Raw genomic sequence first — 25,861 nt, 5'->3', positions numbered from 1 at the left:
CATCGCACCCAGGCCAAAAAGTACTTGATTGCTATCTTAAATTCTCAATTGTTTATATTACCTAATAATTGCACTGCTGTTTCAATTAATGTCACTTACTAAGGATCTATTACTGATTTCATTTCCAAAATATTTATCTGTAATGGAAAAAATTCTTTGTGTTAATCTCTTCTGATGGTCGCATGTAAGTTGTAGCTAAACTATAAGCAACTAAAGAGGGGGGCTGTCTGAGGGGCTAGGATCTACTGATGCTTTGTTAGTGCCTCTTTCCCATTTTGCTTTTGGCCCTTTGGTCTCATCCTAGAGTCTTTATGAAGAAGGGATAACAAGCAGTTCAGGCAGCTCAAGTCATCATCCTCATAGAATTCTCTCCTGCTCCAGCGCAGTGCTCAGGCTTAACTCTCCTGTTTTTGGCCCATGTGAGTTTGGGGTGGGGGGAGAAATCATAAATATACAGCAGTTAATATGTGTCACCACGAGATGGCTGCCTTCGGTAGTGTGCGACCCTTTTAAAAAGGAGGGTTTTGAGAGAGTTTAACAGATAAGCCACTGTGTTCTTTACAAACAAGCTTTTTATGCTAATGGACTTTCTAACTGGCTCTTATGCAAGATAGTTCCAGACAGTTCTCCCAGCAGAAGAGGAAGTGGTGTAATGGAAAGAACAGATGACTGGGACTCCTGAGACTCGACTTTGGTTCCTTCTCTTTCAGCTTCCTCCTCTGTGAAATGACAGGCTTTGCTAATCAGTGTGCCCAGAGCTACCTCTGCACCAGACTTGTCTTGGGAACTTGTGGAAATGTAGGTTCTTGGGACCAAGGCCTAGAAACTCAGAATTTATAGATTTGTAGTAGGGCTTAGGAACCTGTATGTCTAATAAGCACCACCAGGAGATTCTACCATAGGATTGCAGACCAGTAATGTCTAGGAGTCACTGAATTCAATGATTTCTAAGGTCTCTTTCAGGTTTAAATATGTATAATCTAATATTGAAGATTTCCAACCTAAATGATAGATGCAGATAAGCAGAATTGGTAAGAGGAAGCTTATATTAAGGCTTTTGTGTTCTGGAATTAGAGTTCTCAGTGTTAGGCCCAACTAGAAGATGTTGGTGAGGTTGTGGGTCCAGCAAGGGTGCTGGAGTCAGGGTTCAGAGTTCTAACCTGGAGAGGGCAGTGAGCACTGTGAGGCCACAATTTCTGCTCGAGAAATTGGTGTCCAAAGGTCTGGGGCAGGCAGGAAGGCATAGAGGGGAGCAGAAGCCTATCTTTTATGGGAGTTGGTTGAGATTTGAAACACAAGGAAGAAGTGAATAAAGAGGGGGAGAGACCAAGAGAGAAGTGGAGAAAAAGGAGTTGAGACCAGGAGACTAAGAATCAGAGCTCAGCTCTCAGAATGGCTGATGGTCCATGCATTAGTAAAGAGAGGATGTGACTGTCTACTTTCTGCACTAATTTTGGAGGACACTCGTTGCTGTAATGCTGGAAGAGAATAGAGCAAGCCAGTGTGTGGACTGTGATTGGGACAGAAATGTCTCTTAGGTCGTAAGAGACTGGCTCAGTAGTCTTCTGACCTTTGGGCTATCACTGAAAGGGCTGAGGGAAAATGATTCTGACTGGAAAGGGATAATAGCCAGACAGTGTGAGCAGGGAGATAGGAAGATGGAGGTGGATGTGGAGGAGCCTGGGATGTCCAGCTCAAATGACCCAGAGAGACTTGATAACACAGAATAATGAACAATAGTGAGGGCTTCTTGGCATCAATAGCTAAATTTAAAGGAGAGGCTCTTCACTTGATGGTTTTCCACATAAAGCAATGATCTGAATAGGTACATTTTGCTACTCCAGGTAAAAGCTCAGAAGAATAAGGGCATTGCACAGTTGATTATCCTAATGTTAGCAGTTGGATGCTCTGTGGGTCTATGTGTAGTTGGGGTCGGCCAAATGGTGCCTGAGAAAGGTTCCCTGAAGGGCTGAGGCACGAGGAATATTTTGTGTCCTCCCTGGGAAGGCCAGGAGGGGGAGCCAGTCATTTGGTTGATTCTTATAATCTGATTCTTCGAGAGTGTTTTGATCAGAAAATAGCAATGAATTTTAGTTAATAATTTCTCCTCAGTTTTCTGCTATATATATTATTAGATGGATATATTTAGAGTAGATAAACTATAAAAGTAACTCCATAATGACAACCCTAGAAGTTTAATGTATCACAGACCGAAAAAGGCTCCTTTGATTTGATAGAAAAGATGTCTTTGATCATTGTTCACCGTGCTCACTGGTTGATATTTGCCACGCACACCACATTTTTCCCCTTTGGGAGGCTTTTTAGTTTCCATTCATTTTGTGGTCTTATCCTTTCCACAGATAACCTTTAAAAATAGTTCTGGGTGTGCAACTTTCTTTAAACTCATAAACCAACACCCCTTTTACTTTTTTGTTTTGAAATAAATATATACTAAAGGTCATGGTTATCAGAGATCATGAATTATGTCTATGAGTTTCAGAAATGTTCAGAGGTGCCTTCTTAACAGCTTGCTTTTCTGTTTCCAAGGTATCTCTTTTTTAAAGTGATGCTCTCAATTTTGGCAAAGTCACCCATGTAGTTAATTGTTTATATGCAATCCTGTAATTTCCTTGTCAATATACAAATCCTTTTGCTTTGTTGGGGAAAGTTTTCATAGTCATTGACCCCTGCACAATACCAATTTTTACAATCTTTTTTGCTGATAAGGGATTTTTTTAGACAATTAAGAAAGTTAGGCAAGCTAGACAAAGTGTACAATCTTGAATGCTACTGTTAATAAGATGTCAGTTTTTAAACAGCAATCTCACCATATCTGGTCATGTGTAGTTGGGGCATATGGCCACAGCGTGGAGGGGTCGCCTTAAGGACCTGAAAATATAGAAAATGAAGTTCCGCCCCAAGAGTTAAGCTAGGAAATCAACAAGTTATGAATGAGAACAGAGCCATTCAAATTCCCTTTGAAGAGACTGAATTACAAAAGAACAATGTCGTCACGTATTAGTTGTATAATTGCATAAAGCATAAATGTAGAACAAAGACTGAAAGCCAATTGCTAAAAGTTAACTATTGTCGGTAATAGTTGGCAGGAATATGGGTGATTATTATTTTACTTCTCTGAACTTTCTTTTTTAGATTTCAAAAAGAGAGAGAGCAAAAAAGAGAGGCAGATTTAACGGCTCCTAGGGAAAAAAGACCAGACAGTAGCCTGATTGACAGTGTTAACACAGCTGAAGAAAGAATGTGTCAATCAGGGAGTGGGGGTCAGGGGCTGTCGGTCATGAAAGCAGATAAAAAGGAGAAAGTCACAGAGAAAGATCGCAGCACTGATCAGCCCACTCTACCCAAGAGAGAGTCTGCCTTGTACAGCTCCGGACAAGCACAGAGGCACTGAAGCAACGTGGTTATGAGTGAGATCCCATAACCAGGCTGATTACAGTTCCCATCTCACGCCTACCACTCCCCAGCTGTATGACCTTGGGCAAGTGGCTGTATCTTTCAAAGCTTCCATTTCTGCCTTTAACCCGGTAGTTTTAATAATGTTACTTACCACGTGGGGCCTTTGTGAGAGTAAAGAAAGATAATTTATATATTTAGCACAGTGCCTGGCACTTAGTAATCCCTGGATAAATGTTAGCTGTTGTTGTAACGTGTCATTATAAAAGCATATTTATAAAAATGCAGCTTACCATGATGCCATTATTAAATATTCAAATCTTATAACTCGAGTTGATACTGATTCCATGTTAATTAAGCAGGTCTTAAATTATAATTTGGCTTCCTATGTTATTTACCAGTAGGGAGATTATGTGAGGATCTGTCACTTTGTGAATTATATTTATCATTATAAGTTGGTATGTTGGCATTCAGGTCTCATTCGACAGCCTTTGGAGGGTTTGATATTTTAGGTTCAATTAATCTGGGATGTTGACAAAATTGAGTTTTGAGTCTCCAAACCCTGGGCCATTTAAAAATTTTAAACATAGCCCTTGTGAGCTTGGTTGATGTGAATCCACCCCTGAGAGATGTGCTCAAGTCTGAACCTAATGAAGTTTCCTAGAAGCCAATCTTCCAGCATCTTCCAGCCAATTAACTCCCTCTGTTTCTATCAAAAGTTCCACAGAATAAAAATAAAAATCTCATGCCCTCTTTTTATGTTGTTTGAAATTTCAGTAATAGCGAATATGCCATTTCAAACTACCTTCCCCTCCCCTTCCCCAGGGAGACTCTAGTCTCCCATGTTGAGCATTAGAACCGGACAGATCTGGCTTTAAATTCCAGCTCTGCACCACTTACTAGCTGTGTGGCCTTGGGCAAGTTAAGTCTGGTCTCTGAGCCTCAGTTTTCTCATCTTATAAAATGGGAATAATAATAATACCTATCTCATAAGGTGATTGTGAGGATTAAAGCAATTAATAAGTGGAAAAGGTTTAGAATAGTGCCTGGTCCAAATGAATGTGCTATGCAGATATTCGTTGTTGTCACTGTTGTCATATTTATTGTTGTTGTGATTGTCATTTAGTCATCATCATGAACCAGTCTGCTGACTGACATCGTGTTACCCAGTGGCACTCAGCCTGGATGGTCGATACCAGCACTGGCTCCAGGGAGGTCATGGCATTCTTAAAACAATGAACTTTCATTTTAATTTAAAGAAAAGAGAACACATGGCATTTAAGGGGGGTGGGGTATGATGACAACCTCAACTTAAAGGAGCTGATGGAAGAGGCACAATCACGGCTAGGCTGGGACCAATCATGGCGAATCTTTTCACCAGCTTGCTGTCAGCAGCCGACCTTCCTCCATGTTGGTGTGTGCTGGTGGAATGCACCAGCCCCTTTTTTTAAATGATCGATAACTGACAAATGTCCACTCCGAGAAATTACCCTTCTCATCTGGCCTGACTCATTTTGTGGAAACAAGTTGGCAAGCCAGTGTATGAGCTGACCCACACAGCCCCTCAGCTAAAAGGAAAAAAATGCGCTGTATATCATTGTATTTGTACTCTAAGAAGCCTTGAGAAGTGGCAGATAAACTTTTCTTTTGTTTTCTACTTTTGTGGCCATATTCGTTGACCTCCACTGGGCATTTTGAGAGGCACATAGAAAGAAGACTGAAAATGCAATAGAGGAGGAGGAAAGGGGCACAGGAAAAAGAGGCCTGTTATAATTTGTCAGCATATGAGTACTGGTAACTTGTTCTGTAGTAAACACTCAGATCCAAACAGTTCTGCAAAGCTCAAAGATCTAGCGCAGGGATGGGGCAGCCTAATTATGGGTGTATCACAGGGGCAATTTGAACATCATTCACGTTAATATTGCAATGAACTGTTGGTGTCATGGTACCAGGACCAGACCAATATTTCCTTCCCCCTCCCAGCCCAACGAATTTAGAGCTTAAGACAGAATAGACAATAATTCACTTCTCTCCTTTGGTTCCAGTCATTCTGGGCCAGAGACATTGACCTTACTTACTGACTTCCACAGGCAGATTTTGGAAAATGACGAAATTGAATTTTAATTCCTCTTTTTGTGTCACATGTCTCAAACTGGAACAATAACATTTTAAGGGGTTTCCCCTTTGTCTTTCTTTCTTTAAACAGATAGAATTTTCAGTGCCCTCAGCTCCACTGTCATCGAAGCCAGTGAGGTCAGCAGAGGAGGACACAGTGCAATTATGCTGCGTCTTCCTTTGCCCTGGACTGGGGCTGCCCCAAGCCTGCACGGAGGGCCCCCAGTTATGTTTAAGGAAGGTGCTAAGCAACAGGATCAGAAGGCCTCATTAGGGAAAGCGACTGTAGCTTATATTTTAGAGACTCTCTTTAAAATGCCCAATTTCAAAATCAGCTTTTTCCAGGCACGTTGCCAAATTACAGCAATGGACCAGTTTTAAAATGCCCATTTAAAATAACCTCTCTTGAATGTAGCACTGTGGCAAAGGTCCTTCTGGCAGGAAGCCACTTTAGACATCAGATGACTCCAAGCATTATTTTAAAATAGTGCCCAGGCCTTTTTAGTAACTTAGGCACTGTTTCATTTGAACCCAGAAAATGTCAGTATACCAGAAGCACACGTAAATGGGGCTGCCCAGCCAACAGCTGGATTTCCTTTCTCACAGATGTTCTCTTCGTAGGGACTGGGCCTTGCAAGTTGTTTCATTGTCTCTTGTCCATCTACCCCATGGAACTGTCTTCTGTTGATGGACCTCTTCCCCGCTTTTCGCAGATTTAAATATGAGGTTGAGTTTGTAGAGGTGAGAGATGGATGAGTTAAAAGGAAGAAAAGTCATTTTGACCTATTGAGGGTAAAACTCCTAGAAGATGAAGGAAAAGCATCCTGTTATGAGGAGGTTCTGTGCTCAGTTTCCTACCCCCCCAACCCCAACCCCCTTATCTGGAATAGTACGTGGTCGCGAAGGCTACCAGAGGTTTTCCAACGAGACTTCTAAAATCATGAGCTTGGGTCTTCTGCAAATAATGACTTGCATTTGTTAGAAGCTCGGGGACAAATGACAGCCAAAAATTGTCCATGTCTCTGATGCTACAAGTAACCAAGGTAGCACTGAGTGGCTTGCTTCCTATTTTCTAGCTCAGGACCTGGGGCTCTCGCATTGATTGTAATACTGCATATGATGGTTGCCGGACATAGTCAGACAATACAAGATGGGATGTTGAATCAAGCATTTATGTTTGTGGGAGTGGCTGCTTTTCTTGCTAAACACACCCTCTCTTTGTCCAGGCTGTAATTCTAGGATTGTTTCAATAGCTGGCTCTCCATATTTATAACTTCCTGTTAAACTCATTTCTACATTTTGTTAAAATAATCATCTGTTCAAGACTGTTCAGGAGGTCAAATTCCATAAGGTCACCTGGTCCTTAGTCACTGACATCACATATGATTGTTTAGCAGTACAAGGCAGACAGCCCTTGTGGCTGGCAATGTCACTCCATCACTTGTAGAGGGAGGGTGGTGTTCTCTTGCATGCAAGGCATTCAACATTTGCTGCAAAAAACTGTTGCATACCCTTCATATAGTTACGTCTTAAGAAATTTTGTCCCTTTAAAATACAAATACAATTGAGTTTTTAATAAAAGAGATGTTTCTCTAAGTTATTTCTTTGAATTTGCACTAGGGTTTTAGGCTCTTCAGATAGTTGCTAAAGCCCTCAGTAATTGCTACAGACCAGAATTCAGGTAGCAGTTGAGCCTTAGAACGTAGCTGGTTTGGTAAGATAGGTACCAATCAATCACTTATTCAGACCTAGAGAGATTAGATGACCTGCCTCATAGATCACACTGGTACTACAGTAGTTTTTCTACTGCATCTCATCATTCTAGACGTCAGTAGAATTGGTTCTTTGTCCAAAAGTTAAGGTGGAGAGGAAGGAGGTGATATGGGGTATGAAGGAGGAAAGAAATCATAATAGGCAGTTCTCAGGTATGTACACACTGTATTTCTGGATACTTAATAGTAATTTTCTTATTAAACAAAAGAAAGACAATGTCAAAAAGAGATTGTCAAACATCTGTTGTTAGAAGGAAGAAAAGACTGCTTCGTGAGAAGGTCCATGAAGTCACCATTACTTACTCTCAAGTTCCTCCTGGAGGAAGGATTCTTTACTTTAGGTACTTGATGCTCAGTAAATTGTGGAAATACTTCCTTTTTACATGTAAATATTTTTTGACTTTTTGAGAAGCATCCAGCATTTATCAAACCCTCCGGCACTCAAGTCATAATTGCAAATCATAGTGGTTGCTTCAGTGCCTTGATGGCGTCCTAACCTTACTCCTAGAGATTCACCCCTCATCCCACCCCATTCTCTCACATAGACCCACACCAGATGCACACACAATATGATTCAGTTCTAATGTGGAGGCAAAGATCACTTTATACAGTTTACAGAATTTAACAGCCGTTTGCTAGAAGTAGAACATTCCCTCCTTTAGACAAGCTCAGGGGAAAGCCACGTGGTTGACGTTTCTAGAGTTCCATGCCTTCCTACCTGCCATTGAATTTGGCTGGAGTCACTATGGTGATACTGACCTTCCTTCCAAGTCCTTGCTCCCTGCCAGAGCCCACTGAGTGCAACGGAGCAGCTCTCTCCCCCTGGGTTAATCAAGCCTGCCTTCCCGAGTCCCCCAGTCTTCACCTTCCCTGTGTTTCCCGAGCTCGAGCACCCTGCAGGAGACTGAGTCCCAAGAAACTGTCAAGATCCTGGCTCTTGAGTCCTGCCTCTGCCGGAAGCACGTTGAAGGAACTGTGGCTCAAGGGAGGGCCTGGCCTTTTTGGAAAGGCTAGCTTTTCAATTAAATACCATAGTTTTATTATTAGAGCTGAGAGCTCTAAGATTTCGTACCCATATCAGTAATCCCCAGGAAATGCACAGCATTGACCTTTTTCTCTTATTTTCTTATAATTTCCATTTCATCATGACTATAAAGGCACTGCGGGCAATGTATTTCTGGGGAATTATTGGTCCCCTAGTAGTTGGAAACATTCAGGCTTTTGCCTTGTTCCTCACATCCTACCCGAGTCATGAAGTTGTTTTCCTGAGACGTCCTGTAAACCCACTATAACCAAACAGCTGAAATACTCTTTCTTTTAGAGTTGAGCCAAGAGAGAAAAAAAAAGGAAAAACAAGCTACTTGTGTCTTACGGCATTATCGCACTGTGTTTTAGTGAGTGAATTCTGGAATCAGAGTGCTTGAATTCAAATCTTGACTCTTCTACTTACTGACTATGTAGCCTTTGGCAAGTTACTTAAGCGCTCTGTGCCTCAGTTTTCTTATCTGTAAAATGGGGGCAATAGTATTCCCACTTCATGGGAGGGGATTCCAATAAAACATGAATTAATTCACATAAAGCAGTTGAAACACTGCCTGGCAGGGGTAAATGCTAGATGCTAGTTCTTACTGTACTTAAAGCTAATCTTTAAGTGCTATGTAGTGTTTTCCTTAGCAAGAGATGGACATAATGGACAAAACATTGCACACATAGTCAGGAGTCCTATGTTTCGTTGCTGCCACCAACTGCCACACAGCTATATGACTTAGAGCCAGTCTTATTTCAGTTACCTCTTCTGTGAAATCGGAATAGTAATATTTCCCTTACCTACTGTCTGCACATATGTGTGTGTGCACACACACGCACACACACATGCGTGCATGTTCACTTTCCATGATAGAGAAGGAAGAGAATTAAATGAGGACACAAATGTTAGAACTCTGAAAGGACATGAAACACTTCAGTTATGGTGATCATGTTGCCATGTGCACTATGTATATTTAAGCTTTAACATTCTCAGAACAAAATGTACTTTCATATCTAGAAGGTATTTTATGCATTTCAAAGAAAATAGGCCATCCAGTATTTTAGCATAGCTGGCTATTGCAAGCCTCTAGGGCGTAAGGACCATGTTATTTGCATGTTTTATTCACAGCCTAGCAGATAGTGTGCATTCAGTAAATGTTAAATGAAAAAAAATGTAGTTTTAGACAAGTGCAATCGATCTAATGAGACAGCTAAGATGCCTCAAAACTGGTCTTTTAATAGTTTTCTAGCAAGTGGTTAATGATGACTTCATCTAATGTCAGGGTCCTGTGACAATCTAGGCCCCAAACAAGTTAAAATTTGGTTTGAACTCATATCTCGAGAGACTATGTTAGGGCTCAGAAGGAGAAGCAAGAGCCCAAACCTTTGGGGCTTGTGATCTCTTATCCCAGATCTACTCAGACCTTTCATGAGAGAGTAGACAGGAGTCTCATGGCTTTCTGTGTGTAAAAAGTCAAAAGAAAATTGTTATAAAGAGTGATTAGTGAGTACCCGTTGAATGTATGAATGAATAAGGCTTCGGGAGGATGTGTGTATAAAGTTTAAGCCAACTCAGATCTGGTTCTTCTCATCAGTGAGAGGAAGAAGGATGGGATTGCATCTTCCAGTAACCATGGGGAAGAGGAGTCTGTTGCTTTTCTGATCACTAAAGCTTTGGCTGTGAAACACTTGCAGAAATGTAAGGTGCTATGGAAATCTCTCATAACAGGTTATAGCCACAATTCTCTCCAATAACAATGGTTGCATAACCTACTGACAATCGACTTTTCTTAGGGTACTCATTTAGCGTCTAAGTGGTTAAAGGAGGAAAGAAGGGCAGATAAGAGCAAGACTGTATCAGATGCACACATTAATTGTCCTAACAACAACACAAAACTCCCCTAGTTGTGCTCTTTCATTTCAATATTGAAAGGTATATTGAAAAGAAATACAGGTTTTTACTAGATAAAGGCACTACCAGAATGTTTCCATTTAAACCTTTAAATGAAGCCATTGCCTCTTTACGGAGCAGAATCTTTCATTCACTATGTCCTCAAAGTCTATTTTTATTTTCCTAAGCTATGGTTAGTAATAGTGGGGAGTTAAGAGAAGAACCTCTTTAGCTCTGATTCATGGAATTATGATCATACACAAAAAGAAAATTTCACAAGTTGAGAAGACAATAACCAGATCTAGAATGTCTCAGTGGTGGGTTTTTTTTGTTTTTGTTTTTGTTTTTTTTTCGGTCTAGCTAAGACACAAGGCATTCTCCTTGTGACTTTTTGGAGCAATCCATGTCCCCTTCCCGTAAACTCTTTGGAGAGGAACTTTTTTAAAAAAATATTTTAATTAAGTGAAATGATTTGGCGAGCTCTGGGAGCATTTTTAAACAATTTAATTGTGTATGCTGGGGGGGACTATAGAACGCTACTTTCTTGCATACTGTCGCGATTTCTTTTGTAAAGAGTGAACTACCAGATCTAAGAATGTGACCCTGATGCTTCTTTTGGTAGGTGTCATTTCTTAGCCTTGAGAACCTTGAATATATAAGAATATTTCCTGACCAACTAAGAATTAGCTTGTTCAAATGAAAGCCTGGGAGACAAAAGAATGAAAAACAAGACTAAAAATCAAGTTTTATAACAGAACTAACTCATCAAGATGATAGGGCAAGGTGTGATCCAGCATGGAAAATGCTGTCCACAAGATTATCTTGTAAGAACCAGAATTGTTCTTGGTGTGTCCACAGTAAAATGAATTCCAAGAGAAATTGTTCTTAAAGTTTTATCAATTTTAGAAGCAAATTGTCATCTGGAGTTCCCTTACATTCTTCTGTTTAGCCACTTTGCTGATTTCTCAAGAGTAGCTTATTCCTGAATCCAATGTGGCAACAGACAGATGCTGCTAAGCCATGATGAACCCAGCCTTATTAGTGCCTACCTCATTTTAAAGTTGTAATATATACTTGACCAAAATTTTAAGATATGATAACTGGGCAAAAACATAAAAGATTTTGGAAGGATCATATGAGCAGATTCGCTCTCAGGCCCTGAGAACTGCTAGGGAAGACAGTATTGGGCTGCTAATGACAAGGGTCTGGCCATTAAAGAATATAAACACTTCTACTGTTGCTACTCAAACTCGTGAGAATACATTTTTGAACTTATATTTTGTCTTCAAGTGGTAGGTCTAGCTCCTCTTTTTCTCCTTCTCCTTATTTATCTACCTACCTATTTATTTATATCCTACCTTGTCCTGAAAAGAATTTAAAGTGCTCTTCAAAAGTGCACATGATAAAAGCAAGATATAGTGTGACTAAAATACAGAGGGACAATCAGACAAAGGGGAAAATACAGGTAGGAAATGAAGATGGAGCCATGACTAGGGTTATGATGCAAAATACATGACATGAAGTTTATTATGCTTGATAGAGGTAGACCATAAATTTGGTCTATGCTTTCTAGTGACAAATATGAAGAGGAAGAATGGTTGGATACATGAATCAGAATGTCCAGAAGGTTAAAACAAACTAGTTTTTCAGAAAAGCTAATGGAGGGTAAAGGATAAGAACTAATTGGGTGGTCAATAGTTGCAGAGTCATAAATTTTCTAGTAGTTATGGGTGTACATTTCTGTTTCTGAGGATCCTTTGAGTGAATTGTTTTAACTGTCTTCTCTGGTCTGTAATAGCTTTGGGGGAAAATCTACCCTATCTATCTAGCTATACAATGCTGTATGTAACAGCCCTTGCAAAATATGTTTCCTTCATTTTCTCTTTCACTCATTTCTTTATTTCCAATTGTTGTACGTTGTACTTAGAAGTCTAGCATGTGAAACTTAAAAAGCAAGAATACAGACGTTTACAGTCTGGTCATAGGCCTGCATAAATCAGTGGTTTCTATTTAATAGCAACTTATTTCTAAGCTTGGTCAATTTTAGCTAAATTAATGTGGAACATAAAATTCCAGAAAAACCCAATAGATATTGGAGCAACACTTCTAGTGTCTTTTCTATGAACTATTGTAGAAAATGTGGGCACTTTTCTTACCACCTAAACTTGCATTTTTATGTGGCTGATTTTTAAAAAAAATCATCCAGTATTCAAAAATAACATTGAAATGTGTTACCTATTTGGGTGTTTTGGTCCATTAACTTTTTCCAGTGGTTTTTCCAATTAAAATTACATTGATACCATATGGCATCTATTTGTATGCTAAAACTCCCTAACTCATGAAAGACATGTCAAAGCAGATTGAACAGAGGGAGCAAGTTAACAGTTTTCAGTAGTTCTAGTCACTAGCTCTATCAAGGACTAATTTCCAAGGTCCAGTTTTTCTCATTTAAAAAACATTAATAGACTTTATTTTTTAGAACAGTTTTACATTTAAACAAAAATCAAGCAGATAGTACAGAGGTCCTGTTTGCTCCTTCTCCCCTGTATACCCTTTCCTTTATTATTAACTTTATTAGCACTAATGTGGCACATTTCTTACAACTAATGAACCAGTATTGTTGCATGATTATTAAGTGAACTCTGTAGTTTACATTAAGATTCACTCTGTGTTGCACAGTTCTGTGGGGTTTAACAAATGCATAATGACTTGTTATCCTCCATTAGAATATCATACAGAACTCTTGCACCGCCCAAGAAGTATCCGTACTTCACATATTCACCCTTTTCCCTTGCTGCCCCCCCTTCAATCCCTGGTCACTGCTTATCTTCTTAGTGTCTCCATAGTTTTGCCTTTTCCAGAATGTCAAATAGTTGGAATCATACCATATATAGCCTTTTAAGACTGGCTTCTTTTACTTAGCAATAAACAGCTAAGATTCCTCCATGTCTCTCTGCAGCTTGATAGCTCATTTCTTTTTATTGCTAAATAATATTCCATTGTTTGGATATGCCACTGTTTATCCTTTGAAGGACATCTTGCTTGCTTCTAGTTTTTCATGATTATAAATAAAGATGCTGAAAATGTTCATTCGTAGCTTTTTGTGTGAACATAATTTTCCAACTCAGTTGGGTAAATACCTAGGAGCACAGTTGCTGGATCACAATTATATTTGTAAGAAACTGCCAAACTGTCTTCCAAAATGACTGCACTGCTTTGCATCCCACCAGCAATGTTGCGCTGCATCCTTGTCAGCATTTGGTATTGTCAGTGTTATGAATTTTAACCATTCTAATAGCTGTATAGTGGCATCTCATTTTAATTTGCAATTACCTATTGACATAACATATTGAACATATTTTCTTATACTTATTTGCCATCTGCACATCTTCTATGATGAGATATCTATTCATATCTTTTGTCCATTTTTAATGGATTGTTTGTTTTCTTATTGTTGAATTTTAAGAGTTCTTTGTGTATTTTGGATACAAGTCCTTTATCAGATATTTTTGCAAATATTTTCTCACAGTCTATGGCTTGTTTTTTCATTCTCCTAACAGATGTTTGTCTCTTCATTCTCTTAACATAACTGAACAGATGTTTCTAATTTTAATAAAGTCCAATTTATCAATCGTTTATTTTATGGATTGTACTTTTGATGTTGTTTCTAAAACTTTATTGCCAAACTCAGAGTAATCAAGATCTTCTCCCATGTTATAATCTAGAAGTTTTATAATTTCACATTTTATATTTAGTTCTGCAATCCATTTTGAGTTAATTTTTATGAAAGCGTGTAAGGACTATATGTAGATTTATTTCTTTGCATATGTGTGTCCAATTGTTTCAGAACTATTTGTTGAGAAGACTATCCTTTCCCACTGAATTGCCTTTGTCCTTCCTGTGAGTCTATTTCTAAGCTCTATTCTGTTCTACTGATCTATTTCTTTATTCTTTCACTAATACCATGCTGAATATAAAAATGTACTGTATAGCACAGGGAATTACAGGCATTAGCTTGTAATATTCTATAGGAATTCTTGAAGTTGGCTAGTCCCAATCCTCTGATTTGGTTATTCTTCAGTGTTGTGACATCTATCCTGGGTCTTTTGCCTTTCCATATAAACTTTAATATTGATATCTGTAAGATAACTTGCAGGAATTTTTATTGGGATTCCATAGAATGTATAGATCATGTTGGGAAGAATTTACTTCTTAACAACATTGAGTCTTTCTATTCATGAATATGGAATATCTCTCCATCTATTCTTATATATGTTTCATTAGAATTATACCTAAGCATTCCATTTTGGGGGTGCTAATGTAAATAGTATTGTGTTTTCAATTTGAAGTAGCAGTTAATCATTGTTGGTATATAGAAAAGCAATTGACTTTTCTATGTTAACTTTGTATCCTGCAACCTTGCTATAGTTGCCTATTAGTTTCAAGGAGAATTTTTTTTATCAGTTTTTTTAGAATTTTCTATATAGACAATCATGTTATATGTGAACAAAGACAGTTTATTTCTTCCTTCCCAATCTATGTACCTTTCATTTCCTTAACTTATCTTACTGCATTAGGTAGGACTTTAAGTACAATATTGAATAGAAGTGCTGAGAATGACATCCTTGCCTTGTTCCCAATCTTAGGGACAAAGCCTCTAGTTTTTCACCATTAAGTTTATTAGCTGTAAATTTTTTGTGGGTATACTTATCAAGTGGAAAATGATACCCTCTATTCCTAATTTGCTGAGAGTTTTTATCATGAGTGGTGTTGGGTTTTGACAAATGCTTTTTCTGTACCTATTGATATGATCATGTGATTTTTCTTCTTCATAGCCTGTTAATTTTATGGATTACATTAACTGATTTTTGACAATTGAAGCAGACTTGCATATCTGGAATAAATCCCACTGAGTCATGATTCTTTTTATACATTGTTGGATTTGATTCATTAATATTTCATTGTGGATTTTTGCATTTATGTTCATGAGAAACATTGATCTGTAGCTTTCCTTTCTTGTAATGTCTTTATCTGGTTTTGGTATTAGGGTAATGATGACATCATAGAATGAGTAGGAAATGTTCTCTCTGCTTCTATTCTCTGAAAGAGATTATAGAGAATTGGTATTCTTTCTTCCTTAAATATTTGATAGAATTCACTGTGAAATCATCTGGACCTGGTGCTTTCCTTTTCAAAGGTTATTAATTAACCATTCAGTTTCTTTAATGAATATAGGTCAATTCAGATTATCTTTTGTCCTTGTGTAAATTTTGGTAGTTTTTGTCTTTCAAGGAATTGATAATGCATTTCATCAATTTAATCAAGTTTTTGGGCATAGAGTTGTTTATAATATTCATATATTATTCTTTTACTATCCACACAATCAGTAATAATGACCCCTCTTTCACTTCTCATATTAGTAAATTGTGTCTTTTCTTGATTAACCTGGCTAAATATTTTTGCATTTTATTGATCTTTTCAAAGAACTAGCTTTTTGTTTCATTGGATTTCTCTATTGATTTTCTGTTTTCAATTTCACTGAACTCGGCTCTAATTTTTATTATTTCTTTTATTCTGCTTGCTTTAGATTTACATTGCTCTTATTTATCTAGTTTCCTTTGGTGGAATCTTAAATTACTGAGTTGAAATATTTTTTCCTTTTCTAATATATGCATTCATTGCTATAAATTTCCCTCTATGCACTGCTTTTGCTGCATCCCACCAATTTCAATAAGTTGTGTGGTCATTTTTATTTAGGTTAAAATATTTTCAAATTTCTCTTAAGCCTTTTTTGTCCCATATATTATGCAGAAATATGTTGTTTAATTTGCAAACGATTGGATATTGTCTTGTTATCTTTCTGTTACTGATTTGTGATTTAAATTTAATGTGGTCTGAGAACACTGACTATATGATTTCTATGCTTTTAAATTTGTTTAGGTGCATTTTATGGCCAAAAATATGTTCTGTGTTAATGAATGTTCCATGTGGGTTTGAGAAGAATGTATATTCTGTTGACGGATGAAGTATCCGATAAACGTCAATTAGATCTAGTTGATTGATGATGCTATTTGGTTTAACTGTATCCTTACTTATTTTCTGTCTGATGGATTTGTTAGTTACTGACAGAGGAGTGTTGATGTCTCCAACTATAACTGTGCATTTGTATATATAAGGATCATGTCTTCTTGGAGAATTGACCCCTTTATCATTATTTAACATCCTTTTATGCCTGTGATAATTTTCCTTTTTCCAAAGTCTGCTTAGTCTGAAATTAATTTGGCTTCTCCATTTTTTTCTGGTTAGCATTAGCATGGTATGTCTTTCTCCACCCTTTTATCTGTATCTTTATATTTAAGATGTGTTTCCTGTGGAATATCTAAAGTAGGGTCTTGTTTTTATATTTTTTCTTATAATATTTATCTTTTACTTTGTGTGTTTAAACCATTCACATTTAAAGTGATTGGTAATGCAATTGAATTAATGTTCACCATGTTTATAACTGCTTTCTGTATATTGTACTTGTTGTTTGTTTTTGTTATTTTTAATCTTTCTCTCTTTTTCTACCTTCTCTGGTTTTAACTGACCATTAATGTATGATTTTACTTTTCTCCAATTTTAGCATATCAATTATGCTTCTTTTTGAAAATTTTAGGTGGTTCCCCTAAAATTTGCAATATACATTTTAAACTATTCCAATTTTAATTTTAGGGGGAGGTAGGTAATTAGGTTTATCTATTTATTTATTACTTTTGGTGAAGATACAAAGGATTGAACCCAGGACCTCATGCATGCTAGGTACGTACTCTGCCACTGAGCTATACCCTTCCCCTTTTAACTATTCTAAGTCCACTTTCAAATAAAACTATATTGCTTCACTGGTAGTTCAGGTACCTTATAACATTCATTTCACTTATCCATATGCTACAATCACCAGTACATTATAGCTGTTATTACTTTAAACAAACATTTATATATTAAATCAAATTTTTAAAAAGAAAAGATTGTATTTTATTTTTATTTATTCTTTCTCTGCTACTCTTCCTTTCTTTAGGTAGATTTGATTTTCTGGCCTATATACTCTTCCTGAAAAACATATTTTAACATTTTTTTGCAAGCCAGGTCTACTGGTGGCAAATTTCTTCCATTTTGTTTCTCTGAGAAAGTCTTTATTTCTCTTTCCCTTTTCAATGATAATTTTATTGGAAACAGAATTCTAAGTTGTAGTCTAGGTCTGAATACAGAAACATCATCACCAAGTAATAAGGATAGTCATTTTGCTACAGTAATAGACTATATGTCCTGGGTTGGGGTAGGAGGATAAGTTATTGAACCACTTAAAGACAGATAATAGCCTGATCGCACACTTTATGTATCAAACCATATCTGGAAAATTGTGCCCCCTCTTGAGCACCATAATTTAAGAAGGACCTTGACAACACTGGAGTGTGTCCAAATAGTAGTGACCAAGATGGTGATTTGGAGGGCAAATCTAGAAACTTTGTGATATTGGGATGTATATTAACTTAATTTATTAGATCTATTTATCTGTATCATTTATCTTTCTATATATTGATTAAAAATTGAGTAATTTTTGTTTGGTTCCAAAGTTTTCATGATAGCTCTGATTTTACGTTTTTCCATTTTTTTCTGGATGGAATGCTTGACTTCTTCCCAAGAAAGAGATAGAGGAAAACCTCCCCTAGCTTAAGTATACATTATTATCTGACCAAAAAAATCAATGGGCTAAAGTTTCTTGCAGTAATTCTAGCCCTTGACTTCATTTCATGAAACCTCAGGTTGCCAGCCTCAAGCTGAGCATCACTTTTCACCTAGTGTTCGTTCCTATAAGTCCCCAAGGAGCCTTTGCTTGAGCAGTTATGGTTTGGTCTGTTGTCATGTGATATAGAAGTAAGGAGGTTGAGCAAAGCCCAGAGATGTGCTAAGTGGATTCTGAGCTGTGAAATTTGGAGCAGGGAGACATGTGAGCTGGAGGTTAGATATGAGCTCCCCTAGCCCTTTCCCCTGCAATGTGTGTTGTTATTCTTCCTGTGGAAGAGTTCATGATCTTTTGTAATTTTCTTTTTCTATTGATCCACCAGTGCCAGTAACAGAAACTTAAAAAAAGAGTTATGGCAGGACAGTCTATGGAATTTCACCATCATATATCTAGTACATTAGAGAGCAAATGTGCTGTGCTAGAGATGAACTCTGCCTTGTAGAGAAGATCTTTTGGGATAGCTTAGATGACTGTGATCTATAGGGTAGTATCTCAGCAGCAGTCTTCCTTCGCTGACCTCATGCTGCCCCAGTGCAAAGGTGAAAGTACAACTCTACTTTGTTGGTTGTTGGCCTGCAACTTCTTCCTATACATTTGCATTCGGAGAGGAGAAGCCAATGGGAAAATCATGAGCTTAAAAATGAACTTAATTTTCTACAAAAGTTTTTGAGAATACATGGGTTGGCTGTAGGGCTGAGGGCAGCTAGAGTGAAATTGTTGTTGGGAGACACTATCTGAGTTGACTGCTTCTACTTGCAGTTACGTGACCCTGGGAAAGTGCTTAAACTCTGCTGGGCCTCAATTTTATCATCTATAAAATGGGGGATTGCAATACCAAGTTCAGAAGATTGTTGTGAAAAGTAGATATCATATATATTTGGAAATGCTTTGTAAATGCTAAACCATAAGACAAGGATGGTGTATTATTTATCTCCATCTACATAACACATATATACCCCTAGTACCTAGAACAGAGCCTAGTATATAATAAATCATTACTAGCTGAAATTAAAATGAAAGAATAGTTTTAAATCTCCAAATTTCTGGTGATTTTAAAGACTTCATTGACTGGTCCTTTATATTGGGCTAGACAGTCTCTTGGCCTCATTCAATCTTTAGATTCATGGATTAAGAATAAGTAGCATGTCGGGTTAGGAAGAGATTGTTACAAGGTAGATACGCTTTCCAAGAATTGCTTAATGTTTTAAACAAAACGAAAGTAACAAATGAACATATATCATTGGAAGAAAATGAAGATGAACTTTCTCAAGTAGGCTTGGAAACCCAGTAGAATTGCTCTGGCATCTGCTCAACATTGCTGGGCATGTCGCAAGCCCAAGGGAAGAATCTAGCAAGCGTGTTCTACCTTGTGCGGAATCTGGGGCAGATGGTGGTGGCACAACCTAGAGCTCACTTCTGCCACAGATGACTGAGATGTTTGGCTAAGTGATCCCAAGGAGCTGTTGGAATGCAGTCTCTCCAGTAGTCTGAAAGTGTTAATCATTTGATTTTTCAAGGCTCATGAAGTGGCATCATTTGGGGTACATCTGTCATGGATCTTTGCACTTTGGAAGGAAATGAAAGTACTAAGTTAATTTTAAATGTCTTGGGAAATGTGGTTATTTTTTATTGTTTTTAAACTCTGTCTTATTTCTTGAAAAATCTATTATTGTGGTTGTTTTCCCTTCTCTTATCTGAACGTGGAACTCTGATTATTTGGGATAATTTGTGTCTAGCGTGCTTCAGTTTGGAGAAAATGAGATGGTGACATCAGTACTTTCTGTCTCAAACCAGTGACACTAATTGGGCCTTATGCCAAGGGGTATAGACAGCAGATGTAATCCGGAATCCATGGACTCTGCAGAGGAGATAAGGCTTCCAAGCCGTGTGGGAGCTGAACTTACCAAGGAAGCTTAGCAGTTATCCTTTCAGATGTTCAGCTTGCAAATACCAGAGGTGTTATTTTCAATATCAAATGTATAGATAAATGCATGGTTGTTTTTTTCCATCCAGATATCCATTTAGGAGGTAAATTCCATTTCCAGAGCTGGCAATCTGTCAGATAGCTCCCTTTAAAGTTATCTAGAGAAAAATCTACCAAAATGATTAAATTCATGATAGCTTTTATTCTTGGCTAAGAACTTGCTTCTCCTCCAGGGCTGAACCAGCTTAAATTGTTCTGTGAGTTTATATAGTATACGGTTTGTTGTCAAGTATTTATCTCTGTCTGAAAATGAAATGTCTTGAAATAGAATTTCTTTTTAACTGAATAAATCAACGAGAGAAAGAGAAATTACTTCTCATTTAGCCAATTTTTAATCAATATTTTCATGAAAGGCCAGAATGTTAACTGAATCCTTGCTTTTGTCATTTGAAATATAATTTGTGTGTTTAAGAATTTATGTGTACATCAGGGTTTGGACTTCATGTTCAGAAAAGAAAATTGATTTATAGGAACAAATAGCTGCAGGAGTAGAGGCAAAGCCAGAAGTAAATGTGAGTCAATTATTTAAGGCAAATGGGACCTTAATCACCACAGCAATAGAGCAGTCTCAAATTCAGTTACACACTGGATTTGCATGTGTTAATTTATGTGTGTCTCTATATCTCTTATTTTTCAGAGGCCTTTGAAATTGTTGTTCGCCATGCCAAGAACTACACCAATGCCATGTTCAAGAACAACTATCCCAGCCTGACCCCACAAGCTTTTGAGTTTGTGGGCGAATTTTTCACCGATGTATCTCTCTACATCCTGGGTTCTGACATCAACGTGGATGACATGGTCAATGAATTGTTTGACAGCCTGTTTCCAGTCATCTATACCCAGCTAATGAACCCAGGCCTGCCGGAGTCAGCTTTAGACATCAATGAGTGCCTCCGAGGAGCAAGGCGTGACCTGAAAGTGTTTGGGAATTTCCCCAAGCTTATTATGACCCAGGTTTCCAAGTCACTGCAAGTCACTAGGATCTTCCTCCAGGCCCTGAATCTCGGAATTGAAGTGATCAACACAACTGATCACCTGAAGTTCAGTAAGGACTGTGGCCGAATGCTCACCAGAATGTGGTACTGCTCTTACTGCCAAGGACTGATGATGGTTAAGCCGTGTGGTGGCTACTGCAATGTGGTCATGCAAGGCTGTATGGCAGGCGTGGTGGAGATTGACAAGTACTGGAGAGAATACATTCTGTCTCTCGAAGAATTGGTGACTGGCATGTACAGAATCTATGACATGGAGAATGTACTGCTTGGTCTCTTTTCGACGATCCATGATTCCATCCAATACGTCCAGAAGAATGGAGGAAAGCTGACCACCACTGTGAGTACCATTCTACAGTTTTCAGAGGAATTGGATTCTACTGCGGGTGGGGCAGCCTGGCCAGCAGCAGGTGCTGATGGAGAGAAGTGAGAAAAAGATCAGAGGGTAGGCAGGGATGACAGACGGACTGAGTGACCTCGCAGAGCCAGGCAGTGCATTAAGACCACAGGCTAGGGAGTCATCACGCCTGGCTTTGAATTTTAACTCCACCCACTTGCTTGCTCTGAGATCTTGGGTGAATCGTTTTATCTGTATGAACCTCATGTTTCTAATTTATACAATAGGGATAAAAAGAATATCATCTTCATAGGGAATAACATGTGTTAAAGCACTTAGCACTTGTCTGTCTGGTACATGGTAATTCTTCAGTAAGTATTAGCTTTTCCTACCACTGTTTTCAAGTTATCATAAGCTCCATGGCAACCCTGTGAGGTAGGAGCTATTATCTCCATTTGGTAAATGAGGAAACTGAAGCTCAATGAAACTAACTTGACCAAGGGCACCCGGCTATAGTTAGTGGAAGAACCGTGATTCACAAGTGGATCAGGTCTCCCTTTCATTAGGTTATCACCAGCTTTTCTGATTCTGATTTCATGCTTGTGCTCTTCAACATGTATACCATGCTACCATTTCAAGTAGTGACTTTAAACACAGGAGACCCAGCTAGAACCCACTAACTAAACCTATGTAAGAACATAAGCGAGGCAAAACGTTCATGTTTTCCAACAGTTGCTTTTGCATCCTTGACCGGTGTAAGCCTGATGGGATTTGTGATTGGGGTGGTGGGGGAACAGTTCTGTGAGGCAATAGTCTACTTGATTTCCATTGGACGTTGTTAGTGACATTGTACCTGCCAAGCTAGAGTGCACACATTCAGAACCACAGGAGGCACCCACTTCTCAATGCAGAGCACAACATACAGCCAAGAGCTACCAGCCAGATCTCACTAAGGTGCTGGCGACCATTTCCTGAATGCTGCCAGCTTTGTAGAAGGAGGTAGCAGAATTGTATAATAGCCTACCCTTGTTGAGCTTCTACTGCATTTCAGGCACTCTGCTGGCCGGTTTACATAATATTATTTCACAGTAATCAAATGGGCCAGGTCCTAATGTTATCCCCATTTGACACAGGAGGAAATGAAGCTTAGAGGGCTTAAGTACCTTGCCCAATGTCAAAGCTAGTTAAGTGGAGGTGGGAGGAACTGGGATTCAAACCCAGGCTTGGATGCCTTGCTTGATTCATGTTCTTATCTTCTATACAGTGCATCTGCTGTGTTCTCCAAACCACTGCTTACCCACAATGGGGAGGGCCGACTGGGCCATTTAGCCCTGTCTGTAAACTCTGGAAGTACAAAGTGATAGGGGTAATTGGTTTCTTTGGTGAATTAAACTAGAAAGGAGGACAAAAATGATGCAACCCACAGGATGGCTACTTATGGAGCTGCTCTATTGCCCCATTCACAATGTTAGCCATTTAAAACACATTTGCTGAGAAAATATTTTATAGTAAAATGAACAGAAATGTCCTATCTAACGACAATGTTCTTCAGTGGCTAATTATTCCCTTGATTGTTTTATAATTTGAGGCCAGATTCTAGGGCCTTGTACAAAAGTAAATCTCACAGAACTAGAAAAATGAAAAGTCAGTGCATTTATGTGTTTATTCACCTGATATTGATTGAGGACCCACTATGTGTCAGATACAAAGCAAGAGTGCCAGGGGTGTGGAAGTGTCTTAAATAAGAGGAAAAGTAAGGAGACAACATTAAAGACAGGGTCTGGGAGTGTTTAAAGTTTGTGTCTGACATTGGTCATTTGACAGCAATATCTTGAAAACGTGTATTCTCCTCTAGTGCTTTTAAACACACAAAAAATAGGATGCGGAGCTGGTAAGGGATGAATTGTACTGTTTTGATCAGGCTCTAAACATGAAGGTTTATTTAGTAAACATTTATTAAGCATCTGCTTTGTTCATGGCACTTTCCCAGGTTCTGAGGACTTAGTTACCCAAGATATAGTTCTTAAGTCTTGAAAAGTTCAGCCTAGTTGACAGACGGACATGTAACTGAATAAATTTCACCATAGTGAACTTCTCACTATAGTGTCAATGTTGGAAAAGCTGTGAGAGATTAGCTAGTCCAGTCCCGTTGATTTACAAATGAAGAAATGAAATTCAGGGAGGCTTGCCCAAAGTTATGTAATCAATGGAAGAGCCAGGGTAGAATCCAAGGTCTTCTGCTGTTACAATCAAGCGCTCTTTCCACCATGCCGATCAGTCTCCCATTACATAGACCCTTCCAGACGTTCACTCTAAAAGCTCCATTAGGATTTTGCAAAGACATCATGAACTTAAATTGAGTAGCTATTTCAGGGTGCCAGACCTGCTGTATTTTAGGTGTACACATGTGCACACACACATACACATAGAGAAACTACATTTCATGTCATTGTCATTGAGGAGGAAAGGCCTTGGCTGTCAAGAGGTGGTCAGTGATGCAGTCCCTTGGCCATTAAGGGCCTGATTGCTCCCAGCTCCCAGCTCCCAGCTGGTTATGAGAGCATGGAGTCTGCCTTCCCCAGGGAAGTCCTGAACTAGAACAGAAAGCATATGTAAACTCTGCCTTGTTACTGTTTTATGATCATCAACTCTAAGTAATATATACCAAATGGTGGGGGTCCGGGAATCATTGGCCAGGTGTGATCCAGCTATACTCTGTCTGGGCCAGAAGGGGGCTGGACCATTTATGGGGGTGAGGGGAAGTGCCGGCTGGGTAGACTGCAGGACTCTATTTCTGTTAGCAAACCCACAGAATGCCCCAAAGCCAAAGCTGGTTGAAAACTAAAGCATTAATGAGATTCTGCTGTAGGGCCTTCACCTTCCTGTTGTGATAAAATCTAAGACCCTGCCGGTCCATCCTGCTTGAGGTGAAGTTGTGGTGAGAGACCTCTTTGACAATAGGCTCTGTTGGGACTGCCTTTTGAGCTGGCGGTAAGCCATGCCATGAGATCTGGCCACACAGGGACTTTGCTCAGCTGTGGTGGTGGCTACCAGCTACCCCGGATTATGAAGGACGTTTTGGTCTTATCTAAGTTAATGGGGCACTGGTAATTCTTTATACGTATTGCCTGTTAGCGCTTTAGTTTTCCCTAAGATAGTTTTCAGCTCTTCAGACCACCAAGTGAAGACATGTGAGCACATGTTGGGGTGTCGTTGCTGGCAGCACTCCCAGAGGTAGCCAGCATGTGGCTCCCAAACTTGGCTCATCAGCACAATCGTCTAGGGAACTTGTTAAACAGGTTCCTGAAGTCCCATTGCCTCCCTACCCCGCCCCGAGGATTCTGATACCATAGTTCAGTGGAGAGGCCAGAGAATTTGTTATAGAATTTGTCATTTGAAAAGTGCTCCATTTGATTCTGATACTTCCTTGGGAGCAAATCCAGCCCCCTTGTTTAGAAGGTAAGGCAAGGCCCAGAGGGTGGAAGTGAATGACCGCTAATGGCAAAGCTAGGACCTTGGGTTCCTCATCTATCAAATAGAGTTGATATATGGGGAGTCATTGAAATGATAGGTTCAAACTACCTGGTAGGGGTCAGGACACATGGCAGGTACTTGCTAAGCCCCAGTGCAGTATTCTTTCTACAACATTTTTCTAAGTGTGCCAAATGGATAATGAGTTTTTCTTAAACTTATTTTTAAGTGCCAGGACGCTTAATATTATCTTAGTCCAAAGAAGTGAATAAAAATAATAAGTGTGTCGGGGGAGAGTATAGTTCAAGTGGTAGAGCACATGCTTGGCATGCACAAGGTCCTGGGTTCGATCCCCAGTACATCCGCCGAAAAATAAATAATTAAACCTAATTACCCCCCCAAATTAAAAAAAAATAGCAAGTGTGTGAAAATGTATGTCTGTGTAAGAGAGAGAGAGAGGAGAGGAGAGGAGAAGAGAGGAATGGAAAGAAAGAGAAAATGTTTACTGCAAAGTTCAAGGAAGTATTAATGATGGGACTGTAAATAGATTGATCTTGACTCTTCATCTACATTTGTGAACTAGGTTAAGTTATCATAGCCCCAAGCGAGTACTGCATAGGTCTTTAATAGTATTTGGGTGAGAATATCTTTGTTAAATGTATCAGTACATTATTGAATTCCAGTTCTTATACCTTGAGGCAAATACAGATATGCACAGTGTTCAATACATATACTTTCACCCTTGTTACACTGCATGCAAATGGTTGAATCCACAACCTTCTTTATTTTTAAATGCAGTTGTTTTTATTCTGAAACAATTTTGATTGTCATTACCATATACCTATGTATAGATTATGTACATAGCCATTGCACGTTTCAGATCCATTGATTAAATGGGTAATAATCAGCATGTTGGATGTTTATTGCTCTTCTAGAAAGTTTCCCAAAACTTTCTATGATTTCATTTACTTTCTTTACCACCCCCCGACAATGTAATTGCTCACATATCCTCACATGGCTGTTTGCACTTCTATTTTTCCGTTTGTACTCATGTACTTTCTTTATTGATTCATCTCAGA

The 25,861-nt window shown here is 38.7% G+C and overlaps 1 protein-coding gene across 2 annotated transcripts in view; it reads left to right on the top strand.

Moving 5' to 3' along the window:
• The window catches only part of GPC3 (glypican 3), a 371,167-nt gene that overhangs the window by 175,660 nt on the left and 169,646 nt on the right, over positions 1 to 25,861 (top strand). For both annotated transcript variants that reach the window (XM_074358814.1, XM_074358815.1), the window contains one exon: positions 20,620 to 21,314. In XM_074358814.1, coding sequence (XP_074214915.1) covers positions 20,620 to 21,314 — 695 coding nt within the window. The remainder of the gene's footprint in view (positions 1 to 20,619; positions 21,315 to 25,861) is intronic.

The sequence above is a fragment of the Camelus bactrianus genome, chromosome X (assembly GCF_048773025.1).
Source record: "Camelus bactrianus isolate YW-2024 breed Bactrian camel chromosome X, ASM4877302v1, whole genome shotgun sequence".
Lineage (NCBI taxonomy): Eukaryota > Metazoa > Chordata > Mammalia > Artiodactyla > Camelidae > Camelus > Camelus bactrianus.
The sequence above is the reverse complement of the archived record's forward strand: the minus strand, read 5'-3'. Positions and strand labels throughout refer to the sequence as shown.